The 18,616-nt window shown below is 42.5% G+C and overlaps 1 protein-coding gene across 2 annotated transcripts in view; it reads right to left on the bottom strand.

Annotated features, from left to right (window-relative positions):
• The window catches only part of ARL15 (ADP ribosylation factor like GTPase 15), a 379,011-nt gene extending 365,909 nt beyond the window's left edge, over positions 1-13,102 (bottom strand). Inside the window, exon 1 of one of the 2 annotated variants that reach the window (XM_054687937.1) lies at positions 12,957-13,102. In XM_054687937.1, the coding sequence (XP_054543912.1) occupies positions 12,957-13,004 (48 nt within the window). In that variant the 5' untranslated portion in view covers positions 13,005-13,102. Of the gene's footprint in view, positions 1-10,540; positions 11,311-12,956 lie in introns of those variants that run through there. The other variant, XM_054687938.1, reaches the window with a different exon arrangement.
• Between the last annotated feature and the right edge of the window lie 5,514 nt (positions 13,103-18,616).

Raw genomic sequence — 18,616 nt, 5'->3', positions numbered from 1 at the left:
GCTATAAGTACAATTGGCCCATGGGGAGCTGTGGGCCACCGACTGCCATGCCAGGACCTTTCACCCCTATAAATCAGAAATAGCTGTCACTTCCAACACCAACAAGCAGCTGCAGTATCTTTAACCCAATTGCGCTGTATTGCATTTATTTAGGTGGAGCAAGCAGAAATCTTTTGGGTGATGACAGTACCACAAGTCCGTGTTTTATATACAAAGTCCCAACTCAGTGATAGCAAACAATGCTTATGATGCAAGGCTCTCTTTTAACTGCTGTCTATATTTTAACTCAACTCTGGGAAGAGGTACTATTACTATGCCCATTTTGCATATAAGAAAATTGAGGCACAGAGGTTGCATTGCAGACAAGTGACAGAGTCGGACTGCAAATGCAGTCATTCTGGCTCAACGATCAGAGCCCTTAACCATGAGTCTGTACAGCTTCTAGGTCCAACCATTTACTTAGCAGCTATCTTGTGAACCTGTGCCAGGCTCTAGGAATACATGTTTTGTCCTGCAACAGAGTCTGAAACAAACGAAGAGCCATGGTGAGCCCATCAGACTCATCTATCCATGCACAACAAATACCTTGGCAAGCTGAACAAGGACTGGATTTCAGCCACACTTACCCCTTAGCTGTACACCTATGTGAGATGTCCAATATGCTATCTGTCTAAGGCAACCCCAGGAGCAATGATGGAAGGAACCTCAATCTAGTTTTGGTAGAGAAAGACTAGAAGAAGAGAAGATTAAAAGTAGGAGGGAAAAGGTGAACTCTCTGACCAAAAATTATTTTCACAATACTTAGTCTGCTCACATTGAGCTTTCTATTCCTCCAGTTTTCAATTACTTGTTCAGCCTCGTCAAGACCACCAGTCCCTTGCATCCACTACTTTCTCTTTGTCCTTCCTTCCTTCCCATTAAGTCAAAGCTCACAGTCTATCCCTTCAACCACTTCCTTGCCAGTGCCCTAAATTCCTCTACCACATTATCCACCCACTGACTCACTGTGAAAAAATCTTAACCCATATCAGTCTAACTGCCCACCCTCTGGTAACCTACACTAATACAACTTCAAAGTCTGGAAGGAAAATAAAAGTCACAGCCTCCTAGATTTGTGTCATCAGCTTCAACAGTTCACAGCAACTACCCTTACTCCTCACGAGTTTCTTCAAACCTCTTGGCTCAAACCCTTAACTTCACCATAGTTCAGTCACACTCAGCAATGGGACCTCATATCCTACTTCATCAGCATTTAACCATCCCAACTTCAGTCCCACTTAAAAAGCAAAGTCGTCCCCCAGCCTTCCCACCGTTCCAGTTCCAGCCCATACATATCCTTGTCTTTCATAGTGAAATTTCTTCCAGGCTTAACTGTGGCAACATCATTTCCTCACCTCCCACTAGGCCTCTGAAAGCACTGCGGCCAAGGTCACCACTGACGTGAATCTACTGATCATTTTTCAGTAATTGTCTTCCCTGATCTCTAAGCAATGGTTAACACAATTATCCACTTCCTCTTTCTGGAAACAATCTCCCTACTCAGCCTGTTTGACCTACACTCTCCAGGTTTTCTTCCAGCCTTTCAGCTCTCTTTCTCTCAAATCCATTTTTAGACTTCTTTCCTTTTGCTGGTTCCACAAAAAAAGGTGTGCCTACTACGTGCAGCACTGACTGAAGCACCCAGCTTCCTCAGGATTCTTCCCTTCCCACTCTGCACAGTCCTCCCTGGATAGCTTGCCTGTGGCCTTGGCTTCAATCATCTAAGTAATCAAAAATGAGCTCAGACATCAGCCAAACCTGGCTTCAAACTCAGGGCCATCATGCTGTGAGCAGGATACTTAATTTCTCTAAGTCTCAGTTTCCTAATCTCTAAAATGGTAACTGTAAAAGAATACTGCAAGAAAAATACTTAGGACTGTGCCTCCCACACAATAAATGTTACCTGTTGTTTTTAACAGCTCCAAAACTCCAGGTAACTACATGAAATCTCCAGTTTGGATTTAACATGAGTAGCTTAAACTTGGTCAAAATAAAACTCTTTGTTTTCACTCCCAACCTGCTCTTTCTACCTACCATACTACATGACCCTGTTAGCCTCCTTGATGCCTGTGGAGGTTTTAAAACATGCCCATAAATTTTTCAACTTCTTCCCACCAAGAAGTGCTGTCCATCTCACTGGCCTTGACCCCAAGCATACCTCTGAGACTGCTTTGATGGACAGAATGTAATGAAAATGATGCTGCCTGGCTGCCCAGGCTAGCTTAGATCAGTACTCCTGCCAGTTTCTCTGGATACATTTACTCTGGGAACCTTCAGCCTCCATGCGTGAAGTGCAGCTACCTGAGGCCATTATGCAGATCACACAAGGAGAGTTTGCCACAGGAGTCCACAGTTTTCCAGCCCCCAGCCTCTTGTGTGTTCCCAGCCTACATGCCAAACAAGGATATGATGACCCAGCCATCATCATGGGGGATTCTGAAGAAGACCAGGCCAGCTGAACCTGGTCTACCCCCAGATCATGAGTAAAATGAATACTGTTATTATATTCAACCACTGTTCTCAGGTTTCTTACTGTAGTTTCTTCAACTGGTTGGCTGGCTACTCAGAAATAGGTAAAACAGAACAAAGCTCAAACCAAAAACTTGGTATTTATCCCTGAAATCTCAGTTCTCATCTTGCACATCCAATTACAAAATTCTGACAATTCTTAGATGTTGCTTAAATTCATCCACTTTTCTGCATTCCTCTTAATTCTTTCTGGCTGCAAATACCATTCCATTCCTGGATCAGGACAACATCTTCCTAAGTGGTTTTCTTGCTTTAGTCATGCCTCCCTTTCTAATAGTTCTCCACCCTGCAATCAGATGGGGACCATGTCACTTCAGGAAACTCTGAAGGTTCCTAGGATACAGCCTTAGCAGGGCTCTGCAGCTCTATGTGTAGTATTGCTCCTAACTGCTCCAGCCACACTGGGCCCTTGGAGGTCCTTGAAGTGATGGGGTTAGTCATCCCGTATCTCTGCATAAGCTGTTATCTCTGCCTGCTTTGACCCTGCCTGTCTTCAGTTGCATTTTTAAATTGCAATTTCAATCCTATAGTTTAAAAATGATGTCTGGGAAGCTCTCTTTCCTAAACTCCTAGTACAGAATTAACTCTCAATAAATATTATCATCATCACCAATTATTACATAACTGTGACTTTAAACAGTGGTCAATTATGCCCAGACACTGTCCTAAATGCATTACAAACATTAACTAATTTAATCAGCGTGAATAGCTTTAAGATGTAGGTGTTTTTGATCCTACAAATCTACCTCTAGAACCTCATCATAAAGCAAAAAAAGGTTAAAAACATGACAAGTAATAATCTCCCTTTTAGAGATTCATTATATATATTAGCATATTAAACGATACCCAATAAAGAAATTTGTTTAACATTGTTTGACCCAATTTCCAAACTCACTTGGCACTAAAACCCCTTTTTGTGGTAAAATTTATTAATGAAACACTGCTCTTCAAAACACACTATCTGGGGCCTCCCCGGTGGCGCAGCGGTTGAGCGCTGGGTTGCGAAGCTGCCGGCGACCTCTGCGGCGCAGCGGTTCGATCCCCAGCTGCTCCCCGGCCACCGGAGGAGGGTCCCACATGGCACACAGACCTCTCCTGCCGCCCGCTGCTCCCCTCAGCAGTGTCCTTCGGTCCTTCTGCCTGCTCTGCTCCCCGCTCTGGCTCTGGTGAATTCTCTCGCCCTCCCGCGCTTCTGACTGTACCCAGTGCATGTATAAACAAAACAAACAAACAAACAAATAAATAAATAAATAAAAACATGCCTCTATAAATAAAAAAAAAATGTGTTTTAAAAACAAAACAAAACAAAACACACTATCTGGCTCTGGTGAATTCTCTCACCCTCCTGCGCTTCTGACTGTGCCCAGTGCATGTATAAACAAACAAATAAAATAAATAAATAAATGAAACATGCCTCTATAAAAAAAAAAAAAATAAAAAAAAAAAAAAGCACACACTATCATAAAATACCCAAAAGCATTTGTATGGAAAGTTCATAGTACTATTATTTGTAACAGCCAAAACAGAACAAACGTAAGACAGTCAATTAAAGTTGATAAGTTAAGAAAAGTATGGTTTACTGGAATAATGCAGAAAAATATAGAAGTGAAATTGTTAAAATTTAAGTGTCCATAAATGTAAAAAGTAGGTTATAAAACTATACCTTTGTTATGATTCCGGATTGAAAACATTAATTGGTTCTCTATGGGCTGCTGGATTACTGATATATATGATTTCCACTGTTTTGCTATATTTCCTAAATTTCACTCAATAACCTCTTACTTTAATAAACATTATCAAAATAATTTCAGGCCTTACATAGACAGGACTACATAAATATATATATATGTATGTATGCACATGTACATATGAGTTAATATGATTACAAAATAATGGCTGTAAACTGTAAAACAAACTGATGAATCATAATAAAAACTAAATGGCATGGTAAAATTGCATTAAACAATTATATGATTCATTGTGTACTACAAAAAACAGTAAACACAAGAAATCATGCCTCAAACCAGCTCCTATTCACTTTTGTGAGTGTTTCACAAAATTCAAATAAAATCTCTACCTATAAAACCAGAAATGGTAACATCCAAGCAAGAAATACAGAATAAGTATCTATCTACTGATCCACCTGCAGCAACATTTATCACTCTCAAAAACATTATTAGAGAAATAAGCTTCAAAAAGAAAAGGGTGGTATATGACAATGTCTATAAAAGTTTAACACAAAAAAATACTACATGTTTATGCACACATGCAAATAAAATAAAAATGGAAAAACATGCATGGGCATGATACCCACTGACTTTGGGATAATTAAGTGGGCTTTAGGTTTAGTCTTAAGGTTTCTTTAAAAAATAATGAAGGACCATTTTTGTAGTTAAAATGGCAAAATTAACAGCTCTTCAATTAAGGAGGTAGGTACCCAGAAGTGTGTTTATTATTCCTGCACTTGTATTCAGAATACTTGTACTTATTAAAAATAAAACTTTGAAAGAACTGTATTTCCTTTGCACTCCTGACTCCATGTCTAGGCTGATTAGGAACAGGTACAATCGTTCTGTACCGCAATCAACACTCCTGTACGGCTTCACACTGTCGTCCGTTTCCCCAACGTTCCCCCAACTGCCACAGAAGCAGTTAATCTGTTGAAAAAGAGCCCAAGAGAAGACATAGACAAAATTACTAGGACTTAAGTCCTCAACCCTGAAAGCAACAGTCCAGAGGTGAGAACAGTTCCCAGTAAATCTGGGTACAAAGGAACCTTATAAATGAGATTGTCCTGCACATTCAACCACTTTTCAAATGGTTAGTTACTGTCAAAATGATGTAGGTGTGTTTGGCTGTGAGCCAAAGAGCAGAACACCCAACGTTTATGCACAAGTGTAAGGAGAGATGGGTACACAAGTGAAAGCAAGTAAGTGAGCAAAGTCTCACCTAAGCTGAAACCCACGCAGTTCCCAAGCTGTCACTGAGTTCCCGGAAGGCCTCTCCCAGGTTTCCCTCTACCTATTCCCCCCTAAAAGTAGAATGTTTCTATTTGGTATGATTTGGAAGGTTACTTCTGGGACCTGGGAACACTATTACTCTTAATTTATATAGGAAAAAATTTTGAGCATTACCTGCCAAGTTATACCAAATAGGAGCATTCTACTTTCGAATACTAGGGAAACCGGGAGACCAGCAATCTCATGAAGCCTCAATTTCCAGCATTCCATCAAAGCCTCATGCCACCTCCCTCACCCTTCCTCTCACAACTATTATTATTAGGGAGGCTGAACGAATATTTTTTACAGGCATGGGCTGGGAATCCACCAAGCTAGGTGAATTCCCCATGGGTTGTGTGATCTGGCTTAATACCCCACCTCACAGCGTCTTAAAATCCCTCTTTTCTAAAAGTCAGTATTCTCTAAGTTAGTAGTACCTGGCTAATAGGACTGTTGGGAAAATTAAAATAGGAGGTGCAAGTAGAACATTTTGCACTGAAGTTGGTACATAGTCTCCTATTTTAATTGGCAACAGATTCAATTCTAGAGATAAAATAGTGGTCAAGATGGTTTGGGATACAAGTTACAACACCCGGGGGTCATTCAAGAGAGAGACCCATATCTATGTTAGCACTGGAAGTGACAATTGGCTACACAACCTTTGAGACTCAATGCTAAAGGAAAACACAAAGTGCCAAAAGTTAACAATTTCAAGATGGTGACCACAGAACATTGAGCAAGTGTGGGTGCCTTCTAACATTGGGTCCCACAGCCACCTGCCCATGAAGTCTGTGCTGTTAGAAATAAATGTGCCCACTCGGGAGACACTCAAAGTATCCACGAGTACCAGGCTTCTAAGACTCATCTAAACACCTGAAGCACTTGGGGAGATGCCAGTGGGAGAGTCACAGTATAACTAGGGGGTGGCAGTCTCCAAACTAAAACCCATTATTAATTTGTGAGAAGCATCAAAGCAAACTCCAGTTTTCTTGTCATCTACAATGCAACCAACCAGACTGTCCCTAAAAATCTATTCTCTGCAGAAACAAAATCCTTTATAAGTAATGTCCATTAGGGGACTTTGTCCAACTGCAATCCATACTCAAAAGGCCACTTGACTCGAGGCCTATTGTCTGCTGGGTCCAACCCCACTTCCCAGGCAGCACTTGATCACGGAGAACATTAAACTTTTTATTTTTTATTATTTTTTAAAGATTTATTTTTATTTATACAAGAGCTGGGATACAGGCCAGATGTGCAGGAGGGTGAGAGGATTCATCACAGACAGAGCAGGGAACAGAACAGGCAGACTGACTGAAACACACTGCTGAGGGGAGTAGTAAGCGAGTCAGGAGAGGTCTGCTGTGCCATGTGGGTTGCTCCCTGGCTGGCAGGGTATGGAACTCGGCCTGCAGAGGCTGCGGATTGCCTCATAGTGCTATGCTTAACCCCTTGTGCCACCAGGGAGGCCCTACACTGCTGCTTCGTAAGCACAAGGGTACAGGGGAGTACTCCCTGACCCCCTTAAAGAAACTAGAGGCTGTGAGCAGGTCTGCTAATGATGTTGAGAGAGTTGGCCCTGCTAAATGACCATCATGGAGAAGGTTGGCTGGAAAGAGATCTAGGTTGTGTTCTGAGCCTTCCTTTCCACACTCCTGACTGGGGTCACCATGTTTCACCAAGTTATCACACATGGGTTTCCAAGCAACTCTGTTACTTGCCCCCCAACTTCAAGGACATGTTCTTGTCTGCCACAAGCTCTGTTTTCTGGATGAAACTCAGGGTTCGTTTGTCAGCTTATTTAAAAGTCTACTGTGGGGACTCTCTGGTATCTGTCTCTGGTGAATCATCTCAACCACCCCCCCAACATCTCTGGCCTGTACCCCAGCTCTTGTATGCACAAATAAATAAATCTTTAAAAAAAAAAAAAAAAGAAGCAGTGTAGTTACATGACATACACTGTGAACATTTGAGCTGCATTCCAACAGTTTGAACATCACACTGGAAAGAAGGTCGTTGTAGGGTAAGGAAAAATGCCAGGCTTTTCTGCCCTCCCGCCATCAGGATAGATGATGGATCCTTGCGGTCCTGAATGCATGTCTGATGGCGGGCACCTGAAATAGGTTGTGGGCATAGGTAGATGGGATTCACCTGGGCTGAGACTTGGCTTTTAAGGGCGGCGTCACAGGGACGTCAGCAGAAGCCGAAAGAGAAGCTGAGAAAGAGCAGAGAAGCAGAGAGAACGCCAGAGAGCCCAGATAGAGTGAGGATTTGCTGGGGGCTGGGAGGACTGCCAGCCTCCCGGCCCCCCAGCACCCCTGCCTGCCATATGCCTGGTAAACCCCAATAAAAGCCTGCAAAAAGCCACTGAGGACTCTGACTCCTCCTTTACCGGTTCTGCTGGATCCTAGAAAACCTGCCCTGTGTCCATTCCTGCCCTAACAGTCGTGAAGAAGGAGGGCTCTGGGACCACAATCCCAGCACTACTGCTAGTTAGAGGTATGAATTTGGGGAGCTAACATAAACTAGACTGACTGCCATTACAGATGGAAAGCGCTTACAACACTGCCAGGCACACAATAAGGACTCAATAATTGTTAATTGATGTCACCCTTGTAACTCTTAGGCTTAACCACTCCCCCACCCCCAAGCTACCAACAAGCTCATGGCTTAGGCACCATCCATTCGAATGCAAACTCCTAGAGAGTATGAATCACTTCACTGGTGTAGGACTCACACTACCAGGACATAAAGCTAGTGATGGTACGCAAGTTTGCAGAACTTTTGTGCTTTGAGAATTCCAGGGATGGTAGTAGATCTGTTTATTGTATTCACAGTATTTTTATCTTTTGATCTACTAATAAAAGAATATTTATGTGACTGACTAATCCAACTGCATTTAAAACTAAAAAAAGTTTGACCTGCATTACTTGATAGTTAGTCTGACTGTAGTCAGAACATCAAGCTTACAATGTTCATAGTCATTGAGCATTAAACAGCATATTTTTAAGATAACTTAACATCAGAGAAGATCATAAATGTGCCTTCACTCCTCTTTTCCAGTGGGTTCATTTACAGTTTACTAATACCATGGAGTATATCATGAGTTTCTGTTTTTGGTTGGTTGGTGGGTGGGTGGGTGGGTTGGTTTTTATGAGGCAAAACCAACAGTGATGGTTTTTCAGCATGGTTGTTCTACCTCCTCTCACCTGATCTTCCCTGATGACAAATTCTTAATAAGGCAGGTACAGTCTGTGGTCAAGAAACTCAGCCAGGTTCACCAATCTAGGCAAGGAAGAAATGTAGAACCCTGGCCTTATTAAGTCCCAGGCACAATATACAAATGTGATGATCATTAATTGACCACAAGTATCTAACACTAATCAAGCAATTTTAGTTGTCCAATTCTCCAGTCTAACTTTGCTATTTAGTTCACAGCAAAGAAATATATATGAGAGAAAAATGCTAGAAAGTCAGGGTACCTTCGGGCCTCCTCCCCTACCTGCCTTGCGCACTTGTCTTTCACAGGATCCTCTCGAGCCACATCCTACCAGTCCTACAACCAAGAGGGTCCCAACTAGGGGCTCCTCCTTCAAGATTTTCAGGACCATACACAGTGTAGAAATACCACAAATATTTGCTGAATGGATTAATGGAAATAACAGGATATGGTTATTATGTTACTTTTATAAGTACTAACCAATCCTTAGGAGTCTTTTGACTTCCTGCTTATGGATCACCACTTCAAAATCCTGTATACTGAGAGGTGGAGGTAGTCCAGTATTTACCACTGAGCATTAATAGTCACAGGAGGCACAATATCAATCACATGATTACAATATATTAACATTTTACATCTGAAAAGTAATGTTCTGTTTATAAATCATTTTCCCTCCATTTTCTCATTTAATCATCATAGGTATTACATAGAGCATAACACATTTTATTGCTTTGTTTTGATGGCAGAAGAGGAAACAAGGTGAAATCTAGATCAACCAACATATACTAGCAAAATCAAACAGAAAATTTGAAACTGAAATAAATGTAGAAGTTGATCTTGTCTAGCCTCCCATGAAAACCTGGTAGACATGTTTTTCTCTTTCATTATAGGTGACTATTATACATGACAAAGCTCTGCATATTGTCTTACTAGTTCTACCTGTCAGAAGAAAGAGTAAGCTGCTGGTACTGCCTGTCAGAACCAGCAACAAAATCTTTATCACAGACCAGACAGGTCCCATTAAAATAAATAAAAATGGAGCCAAGGCGAGGGGCCTTGTAGAAAGATTCCCTTATCAACTGGAATTTTCATATTTAAATTGCCAGACAGGCAATTAAATTATACCTTGATAATCTTAAAGTTAAAAATAAAGGATACATTTTACATTCCCCAGAGCAAAACACCTAATCCAAACAGATTTTATCTCATCTCAGAAGTCACGCAGGTGAGAAAAACTGAATTGTCCCATCTATCTCATATTCATTTAATTCAAAAAAATATTGGTCCCCACTATATATCATGAACCAAGTCGGGCACTGGGTCATACAAGTAATTTTTAAGACTAGCAAATTGCCACTGCTGTGCTGAATTAAAATCAAATTTTAAAAAACCCGTCTTAAACATTAAGGTACTGCCTCTGATCCTCACTTTATTTGTCACCTCTGATTGAGAACATTTCTTTTAAGATATAAGTTTCAAGTTAAGATAAGAAATTAAAAGCAACTTATAAAATTAGAGCGCTTCTTCACCCGTTTTAATGTCAATTATTATTCAAAACTGTTAAAAATAGAACCTCTAGCTTTCAATTCTCTTCCTTTCTATTCTACAAATTAAAGGTTAAGTGATGACAACCCGTCAGAAGAACAATAGACAACACACACATAGCTCCCTCTTCCAGCTTCCAAAGCAACAACAAGAAAGTCAAACACTGATTTAAAAGAAAAGAAGAAGAAAAGACAGCCTGCACCGTTACCGTTACTCCCGCCAAGTTCATGGAAGGAAGTCCTCGCTAGCTAGTCCTCGAACTCGGCAAAACCTGAACAGTGAAACACAGAATGAGAGGCGCACCACCCACCTGACTCCAGGTAAATTAAAAACCTTGGGCACCAATTTTATTGAAAAATAAAAGCCCAGAAACCATCAACAAAATGCATTTTCATTTTTCAGAAAATGGTTTTTAAAAAACACCTTGCAAAGATTATGCGTAAGCAAACAAGTCAATCTGAAAGGCACAAAGAGAGGAATGATGTAGGGCATATCATTTCATCTGAAAGTTGATAAGCAAAAAAGGAAACACAAAATACCACCTCAGGGTTTTGTTTTTTTTAAGTCCAGTTTTTTATTGAAACTGGAAGGATTTTCTAAAACCTTTTCATAGTGGAATTAGGCACAGGACTTACTTTAAGGTTTTTTCTCAGCCCCAATGACTAGCCAGTTATTTCTATGAGGCTAATTCACTACACCTGTGGATTTTTTTAAGGCCTAATTAAAGGAAGAAAAGAACAATTCTTATACAAAAGCAAAAGTGGAGGGAGGGTATGGCAGGTAAAACGAAAAGGTCATGTTAAATTTGAGGCCCAGTTTTTCTGACACAAAACTGTTAACGAATTGAAAAAGAAATCAGTCTGTTTTTAGGGTAATCTGCAGCCTGAAAATATTCATCCCCCAGCCTTAGACTACCTAGAAATTAACCTGCATATTGACCAGAGTTTTCAATTTTTTTTTTCGACACTAAATGCTTTGGTAGATTTAGCGCCTCAAAAAAAAAAAAAAATAAATAAAAGTTTTGTAATGCAACTTGTAAACTTAAAGCATACCCAATAAATAAAGAAAATGATAAAATGATCAGAACCACCTGACTTCCTTTTTAGGAACTATTTATTTATCCAAAATTAGCTTTCTATACCATGGATAATATAAACTTTTTTTGTTAATGATTCTCAACAACTTTGGCTTTAATGTAGGTAGACTGCAAGACAAAACTTGTACTATATTTTATAAGACAAACTACAATTTAATCAGTTATTTAATTTAGAAAATACTCCTTAACATTTTGCAATTCTCTTAACCCACATGGCACTTTACATTGTAAAGAACACTCATAATCACATAACCCCCTTAAAAGACTCCAGTTGTGGGTGGATAATGTCCCCTTATCACAAAGATATAGGAAGTTACTGATACGAACAAATGAACAACAAAACAGAATTTGAACTTAGAATTTCTGACTGCTTCATTCACAAGGTCATGCATTAACTGCAATCACAAGATCACCTACCCATGAAGCTTCAAGGAAATATTTCCTTCCCTAAATTCACCCCAAATACAAGATAACATTGCAAAACCAGTCCTGTGTCCAGCGTTTCTTGATCATAAAAACATTCAGTTTTTCTCAGTGTGATTCCTAGAAGGCACTGGCAAATTCCTGCTAGGCCAATCTGCACTCAAAAACCGACTGCACGTATCCAGTGAGATGACAGGAGGGTCAACGTTTTCAGCCATCTACTTCAACTGCAGGGCAACAGCAATTCCAGCTAATACGGTAAACCTATTAGCAAGTGTAAGGACTCAACACAACCACGGTAAATAAGGCGCCCCCCTGAGCACAAACACACAACTCTGGAACGACATATATATCTACACAGGCTTGCATATTTCCACAAACACACACACGTGTCCATTTCAAAAATCATGTTCAGCCCAGCATTGCGCCAACACTTTTCCCACCTGAACTTCTCAGCACAAGACTGGCCTAAAAGCACAGCTGGGCTCCCGCCCGTGCCCAGGTTGGAAAAGCAGCATGCACCCACGACAGGAGCGGCGGGGCAATGCCTGCCCTTCCCCAGCCCAGCTCTGGCCGGGCTGCGATGTAGTTTAGTCCAGTCTACTTTATGGTAATGTGCTTTTAAACCCTCGCAGCGACCGAGGTCATAGCTTTAGAGATCTAATAACACGCAAATGACCGGGGCTGCCGGGCACTTAGTAAGCCATTCTGGTTATGGCTCTTTAATAGTACCTGGAGTTCTGCTACTACAGGGAGAGCGGAAAGAAAGTCCTCTGCAGGGAGCGCAGAGGGGAGCCGAGCAGGAGCAGCAGCGCGCGGGCAGGGGACGCTCCCCCGCCGCGGCCCCTCCGGGGCAGCCCCGCGCGCCCCTCACCTGGCAGCAGCGCTGGCCCGGGGGGCGCACCTTTACCTGTCAGGTCCCCGATCGGGTGCGAGCAGCCGCCCCGCCGCCCGCGCGGGTCCCAGCCCAGCTCCGGGGCTGGCTGAGCAGGAACCCCGGAGGCATCCCATCCCAAAGAAAGCAAAAAGGCTGTTCCTCCGGGCGGAGGGACCTCGGGCACGTCGAGGTCCAAGACGCAACACGCCACCCCGGCCGGGCACCTACCAAATAATCCATGTACAGAAACGCCTCAGTTATCCGGAGATCAGACATCCGGCAGCCTAAAGCATCCGGAACGGCTCCGAACCCGGAAAAAAAAGCAGCGTCTCTGGCTGCGAGCTAGCAGCCCCAGAAAAAGCCAGCAGCGACGAAAATAGCCGAGAGCAGCCGAGGAGCCGAAGATTACACCAGGGGCGCGGCGATTGGCCGGGCGGGAGGGCAGAAGGAAAGGGGCGCGCTCATTGGCTGCGGCGCTTATAAAAGGCAGGCCTCTGCGGGAGGCAGGAGAGAAGCGCGGGAGCGCGGGCCGCGCCGGTTCCTGTGAGGGTGGCGGAGGGGCGGGGGCGAGGCCCGCGCGGGCGGAAGAGCGCCGGGGAGAGCGGAAAACCGGCGCGGGTGCCGCCGCCGGAGCGCTCGGCGCTTCTGTGCCTCGTCGTTGAGGTCAGAGGGCAGAGCTCGGGGCTGCGGCCCCTCCCGCCCCCGGAGGTAAGCGGACGCTGAAGCGCGGGGGGCGTGGCCACCCCCGGACTGCGCGTCTCTCCCGGGAGCGATTTCCTGGAGTCTCCGCGGCCTCCGGACGGCGCGCCCGGGCGCTGGGAGCGTGTGGGAGAGGCCGCTCGGCGCGGGCCGGTCACTTGCGGGCGAGGGCGGGCTGGGCCGCCCCTCCTCACTTTCAGGACGCCCGACTGCAAGGGCGGGCAGCTCCCCTCTTTTGTGTCCGGGGGGGACGCAGGAGCCATGAACGCCGGCAGAAGAAGAGCCTCCCCCTCTTTTCGCAGTTCCAAGAGCCTCTCCCTTTTTTCACAGTTCCAAGAGCCTCGCCCTCTTGTCACAGTTCCTGCTTGCGCCCAGAGAGTTCGCTCTCCACCACGTGCAAAGTTTGGGATGGTAGGTCGTGGACCGCAGGTATTAGGGAAGAAGCCATTCGGTCCTTGGCAAGCTTTGAGTTCGCTTACACTGAACACCACCCCTAGAGAAAGTGAGCAATAGAAGTAGCTCTAGGAAAAGCCCCAAGTGATACAGTCACTATGAGCTGATGTCATGCTAGGGTAAAAATATCTCTTAAGTAGTTGCACTTGAAATGTGTACATTGCCTAGTAGATAGCTAGGAAATTGACACTGAATTTCACTCTTGTATTAAGGCGGGAGGGGCCCTGAATCTGACAAGAACCAGGTAAGAACACGCAAAGATTCAGGCCAGGAATGACAACATGAATACCAGAAACACCTGTCTTAGCAGGATCAGGTGACTGCAGTACCACCCCACCCCAGGTTAAGGAGGGTGAGGGATTACTCTTACTAGTATTAATTAGGCTTCCATAAAATAAACGTTTGAAGGGTGAAATCCTCAACTGAAATCTTTCTAAAGAGTTGGTTTGACTGTATAAAAGTTATTTTACGGGTTGCATTTTTATTCCTAAATGACAACTATTTTTTTGTATCCTCAGGAACAAGTTTCTATACACAGCTTACCCAGCAAGGGGCTACCAAACAATGCAACTAAACAATAGAATTCATCCTAATTAGGCAGCTGACCAAAAAGCTGGTGCAGCCCTTTAGAAGTAGGCTTGGTGAGCAATATGATTTGGAGTACCCTACCTCCTCTTTCTGAACCTATTCTCTCAGCTGAAAAATGAGAACTATGACAAAAGGGAATTTTAAAGGACTCTAAACATACACACTTAGTACTGAGCCTGAATTTGTTGGTCCAATTTACAGGAAAGGGTATGTGTATAAGTAAGAAGTTACACTTCTGAAGAGATTTCAGTGAGTTTTTGCCTATGCAGAGCTAACTAGACTCAGCTGCTTTAAGTCATTAGCTTCTATTGATTGTTCTCAGTAGCCTATTAAGTCAACACGTGCAAGTTTAGAGGAGCTTTTTGAGAAGTGATGAATTCCATAAACCCACAGCACAATTGGTTGAAATTAATTATACAATTAGACCTCTCAAACTTGCTAGCAAAAAGTCATTCAGACAGGGAAACATTTGGGTTCCTTGATCCCATGATAAGCATATTACAAGTTGTAAAAGTCTTGAGTTAGTGAAGAGACAACTATTGGTCCCTTGTCTTGGTGATAAATGATGTCTTGACTACTGCCAAGTCAACTCATGGGAACCTGTCATTTTCTGTGCAAGGGAAGGTAACTCAGGAGCAGTTGACTTCCATATTTCCCTTAAGAGCTAATCTTAGAAAAAAGGATCCTGAATAGTTCATTAGCTAAATATGGTTCATGCTACCTGTAGGAATAAATGGGCTCGAAGAATTTTTTCAAGGAACTGTTCCAAAGGCTGTATCCTATTCCATACCATTTTCACATTCATTATGACTGGCACCAGGGAAAGACTGGCACTTGTGCTCAGTCTAATGTAGTAAAAAGCATTATTGCCTTTTGGAAAACAGTACTTGTAAAAAATTTGAACCTTCATAACTCCATATGTACCACATTTTTCTAATTAGGTGTTAACATTCTGAGATATTAATGTGCCTGCACTTGTGCAAAAGATTTTGATTATGTTGGTATGAACAGATAGTATACTACCTGCCACATGAACTTGGCAGTCTTAGCTGATAAGAGTTGATAGCAATAGTAGTACTCATCCAAATTCCTGCTTTTAAAAAAATAGAGAAAAGTTAAAATGCTTTCATTCTACCTATCCCACTGTCTGCCAAATAACAGGCTAAAGTTTTGAATAAAACATGATCTCATTAATGTAGCCCTGCCTTGCTTTCTTATGAAAATAATGACCCTTTTCCAGATGCAGAAAAAAACATGTATAAACTTAAGAGGTCATAGCATTACAACACAGGTTTTGAGGAAAGAGGCCATCACTGTTGCTTGTCAAAAGCAAGGAAAACTCTTTTGACAGTTCCTACTTTACAATTCCATAAAGAGTGCAGGCTAATCAGATTTGGAGGAAATATTTTTGTTAGTGTTACTTGTAGGAAACAAAAGCGAATGCATTTTTTTCAGCTTGGTCTCCCAATTCAACGATCCAGAAAAAAACAACATATTAGTCACTATTTTCCTCCACTACTTTTTTTTATTGTTAATTTGTTTGATAGAGTATGTAACTCAGGAAAGAACACAGTCCTTACTAGTTTTGTGTCATGTGCACCCAATATATAAAGTTCACCTTGTAATGAAACTACATGACAGCAATCAATCACTTTGGAAAGCAAAGTTGAAGTTTTCCAACAGTCTATATAAAACTTTATTGTGTAGGGCCTCCCCGGTGGCGCAGCAGTTGAGCACTGGGCTGCAAAGCTGCCTGCAGCCTCTGCAGCACCGGTTGGATCCCAGGCCACCAGGGGAGGGTCCCAGGGGAGGGCAGACTTCTGCTGCCCGCTGCTCCCCTCAGCAGTGTATTTCGTCAGTCTGTTCTGTTCCCCGCTCTGGTGAATTCTCTCACCCTCCCGCGCTTCTGACTGTACCCAGTGCTTGTATAAATAAATAAATCTTAAAAAAAAAAAAAACTATCGTGTAAGTATACTATGTTAACAAATCCTCTGTTAGATACTATTATTATACTGCAGTGAACATTTGCTTAAAAATTGCCCACATCTTATTATGCTAAGGGTAATTTCTAGATGTGGAATTACTGGTACAAAGGGTATGAGCGCTTTTAATACTCATTTTGTACAAGCTTATAGGTTTTTCTCCCTACTCCCAACTCCAAAATAGAGAATGCTTATCTTGTCTCATTCTTGGCTTCATAGTAACAGAGAGGGTATCTCTCATTAGAATAACTCAAACCATGAACACTACTTTTTCAGAAACAGTGGAGGTATCCAGACGCTGAATTCTGTAGAGGCCATTGTGCACTTTACTCACCACTTCCAGGGACTAGTCCTTTGCTGGCAGTGGGGGTGAAAGAGTTGAGTAAGTGTATTTAATGTTAAATGCTTAAGTGCAAATCTTCCATTGTTCGATATCTTCACTGTCCAATAGCCACTACCCAAATGTGAATATTTAGATTTGAGTAATTCAAATTAAATACAATTTAAAATTCAGCTCTTTTAGTGTACTAACCATATTCCAGGAGCTCAAAAAGTCTTACTGCACAGTATTGTTTAGCACAGCCCAGAGATGCCATCCTTGACTACCTATTTTAGAATGTGCAGGTTCTGAACCTCCCTCATGAAGATGCAACCAGAAACACGGTATGAGAGCAATCAATTACTTTGGAAAACAAAGTTGATAGAAAAATATCACTTAACCCAGCAAGAAGAGAGAAAGCTGAATTCTAAGTTTTTGAGGGTAAAGTCTAAATTCGAAGTGTGGGAAAACCAGCAAGAAGCAAGCTAGTACCTGCTAAACTTCCTTCACTTCAGGAGTAAGAAGAACCTAAGTCCTCTGAACTATGAGGGACACAAAACAGCTGTGAGCCCTTAAAAGGAGCCTACCAAGCTCTGGTCTGTCTCCCTCCAAAAAGCCAGAACTGCACAGGCCACCCTGAAAGAAGATCAGATTAACAGGTGACTTTGGAGGATAAACTGGAGATGACTTGACTTCAAGGATACCAGGTTAAACAAAGGCAAAGGGTAAATTCAGTACAGTTGGAAGAAAAATAGGGAAATCACCCGAAAAGATAAATGTGAAGCAGTTGAGCAAAGAAAATCAGCCTATCAACTTAGAGGTCTAATAACCAATTAGAAGTTACAAGACAAAAAAAGAACAAATAAAATGGGAAGAAATTATCAAACAATTCTAACAGAATTGCAGTCTACGACTATGCATTTCCAGACCAAAAGGCCTCAGATGCCCAGAACAATGAATGAAAAAACATGACCATTAAAGAAAAAAAATATTTTAAAACCCAACAGAAGCACTAGGCCAGATTGGTTTACTGGCAAGATCTACCACATGTTCCGGGAACAAAAAATTCTAACTTTAAAACTATTTCAAAGTTACTTTCTTCTGAGGCCTTTCTCCTTGGCCTGCAGATGGCTGCCTTCTCCATGTCCTCTCAAGGACTTTTCTTCTGCGCCTGTGCACACCAGTGTGTCCTAGTCTCTCTTTGAAAGGATGCCAGTTAGGGCCCACAGTAAAAGCCTCTTTTGAATGTAATTACCTCTTTAAAGGTCCTGTCTCCTTATGCATTCACTTTCTGAGGTTGTGGGCCTGAACATATGACTTTGAGGGTTGGAGGACACAATTTATAACATTCACAGTTGGCAATCTAAAAATAAAGGAATTTATTGAAATTGAAAAATAGCGGGCCTCCCCGGTGGCGCAGCGGTTGAGCACTGGGTTGCGAAGCTGCCCGCAGCCTCTGTGGCGCCGGTTCGATCCCCGGCTGCTCCCCGGCCACCGGAGGAGGGTCCCACATGGTGCACAGACCTCTCCTGCCGCCCGCTGCTCCCCTCAGCAGTGTACTTCGGTCCTTCTGCCTGCTCTGCTCCCCGCTCTGGCTCTGGTGAATTCTCTCACCCTCCCGCGCTTCTGACTGTACCCAGTGCATGTATAAACAAAACAAACAAACAAATAAATAAATAAATAAAGCATGCCTCTATAAAAAAAAAAAAAAAAAAAGAAAAATAGCTACAAAAAACATAGCAAACTTATTTAATGGTGAATCATAAGCTTTTGCTTTAAAGTCACAAACAATACAAGGGTACCACGTACTTGCACCAAAGGTCCTATGGCACATAGACAAAAAATAT

This window comes from Talpa occidentalis, unplaced genomic scaffold (genome assembly GCF_014898055.3).
Source record: "Talpa occidentalis isolate TD23 unplaced genomic scaffold, MPIMG_talOcc4v2.1 talOcc4.6, whole genome shotgun sequence".
NCBI lineage: Eukaryota > Metazoa > Chordata > Mammalia > Eulipotyphla > Talpidae > Talpa > Talpa occidentalis.
The sequence above is the reverse complement of the archived record's forward strand: the minus strand, read 5'-3'. Positions and strand labels throughout refer to the sequence as shown.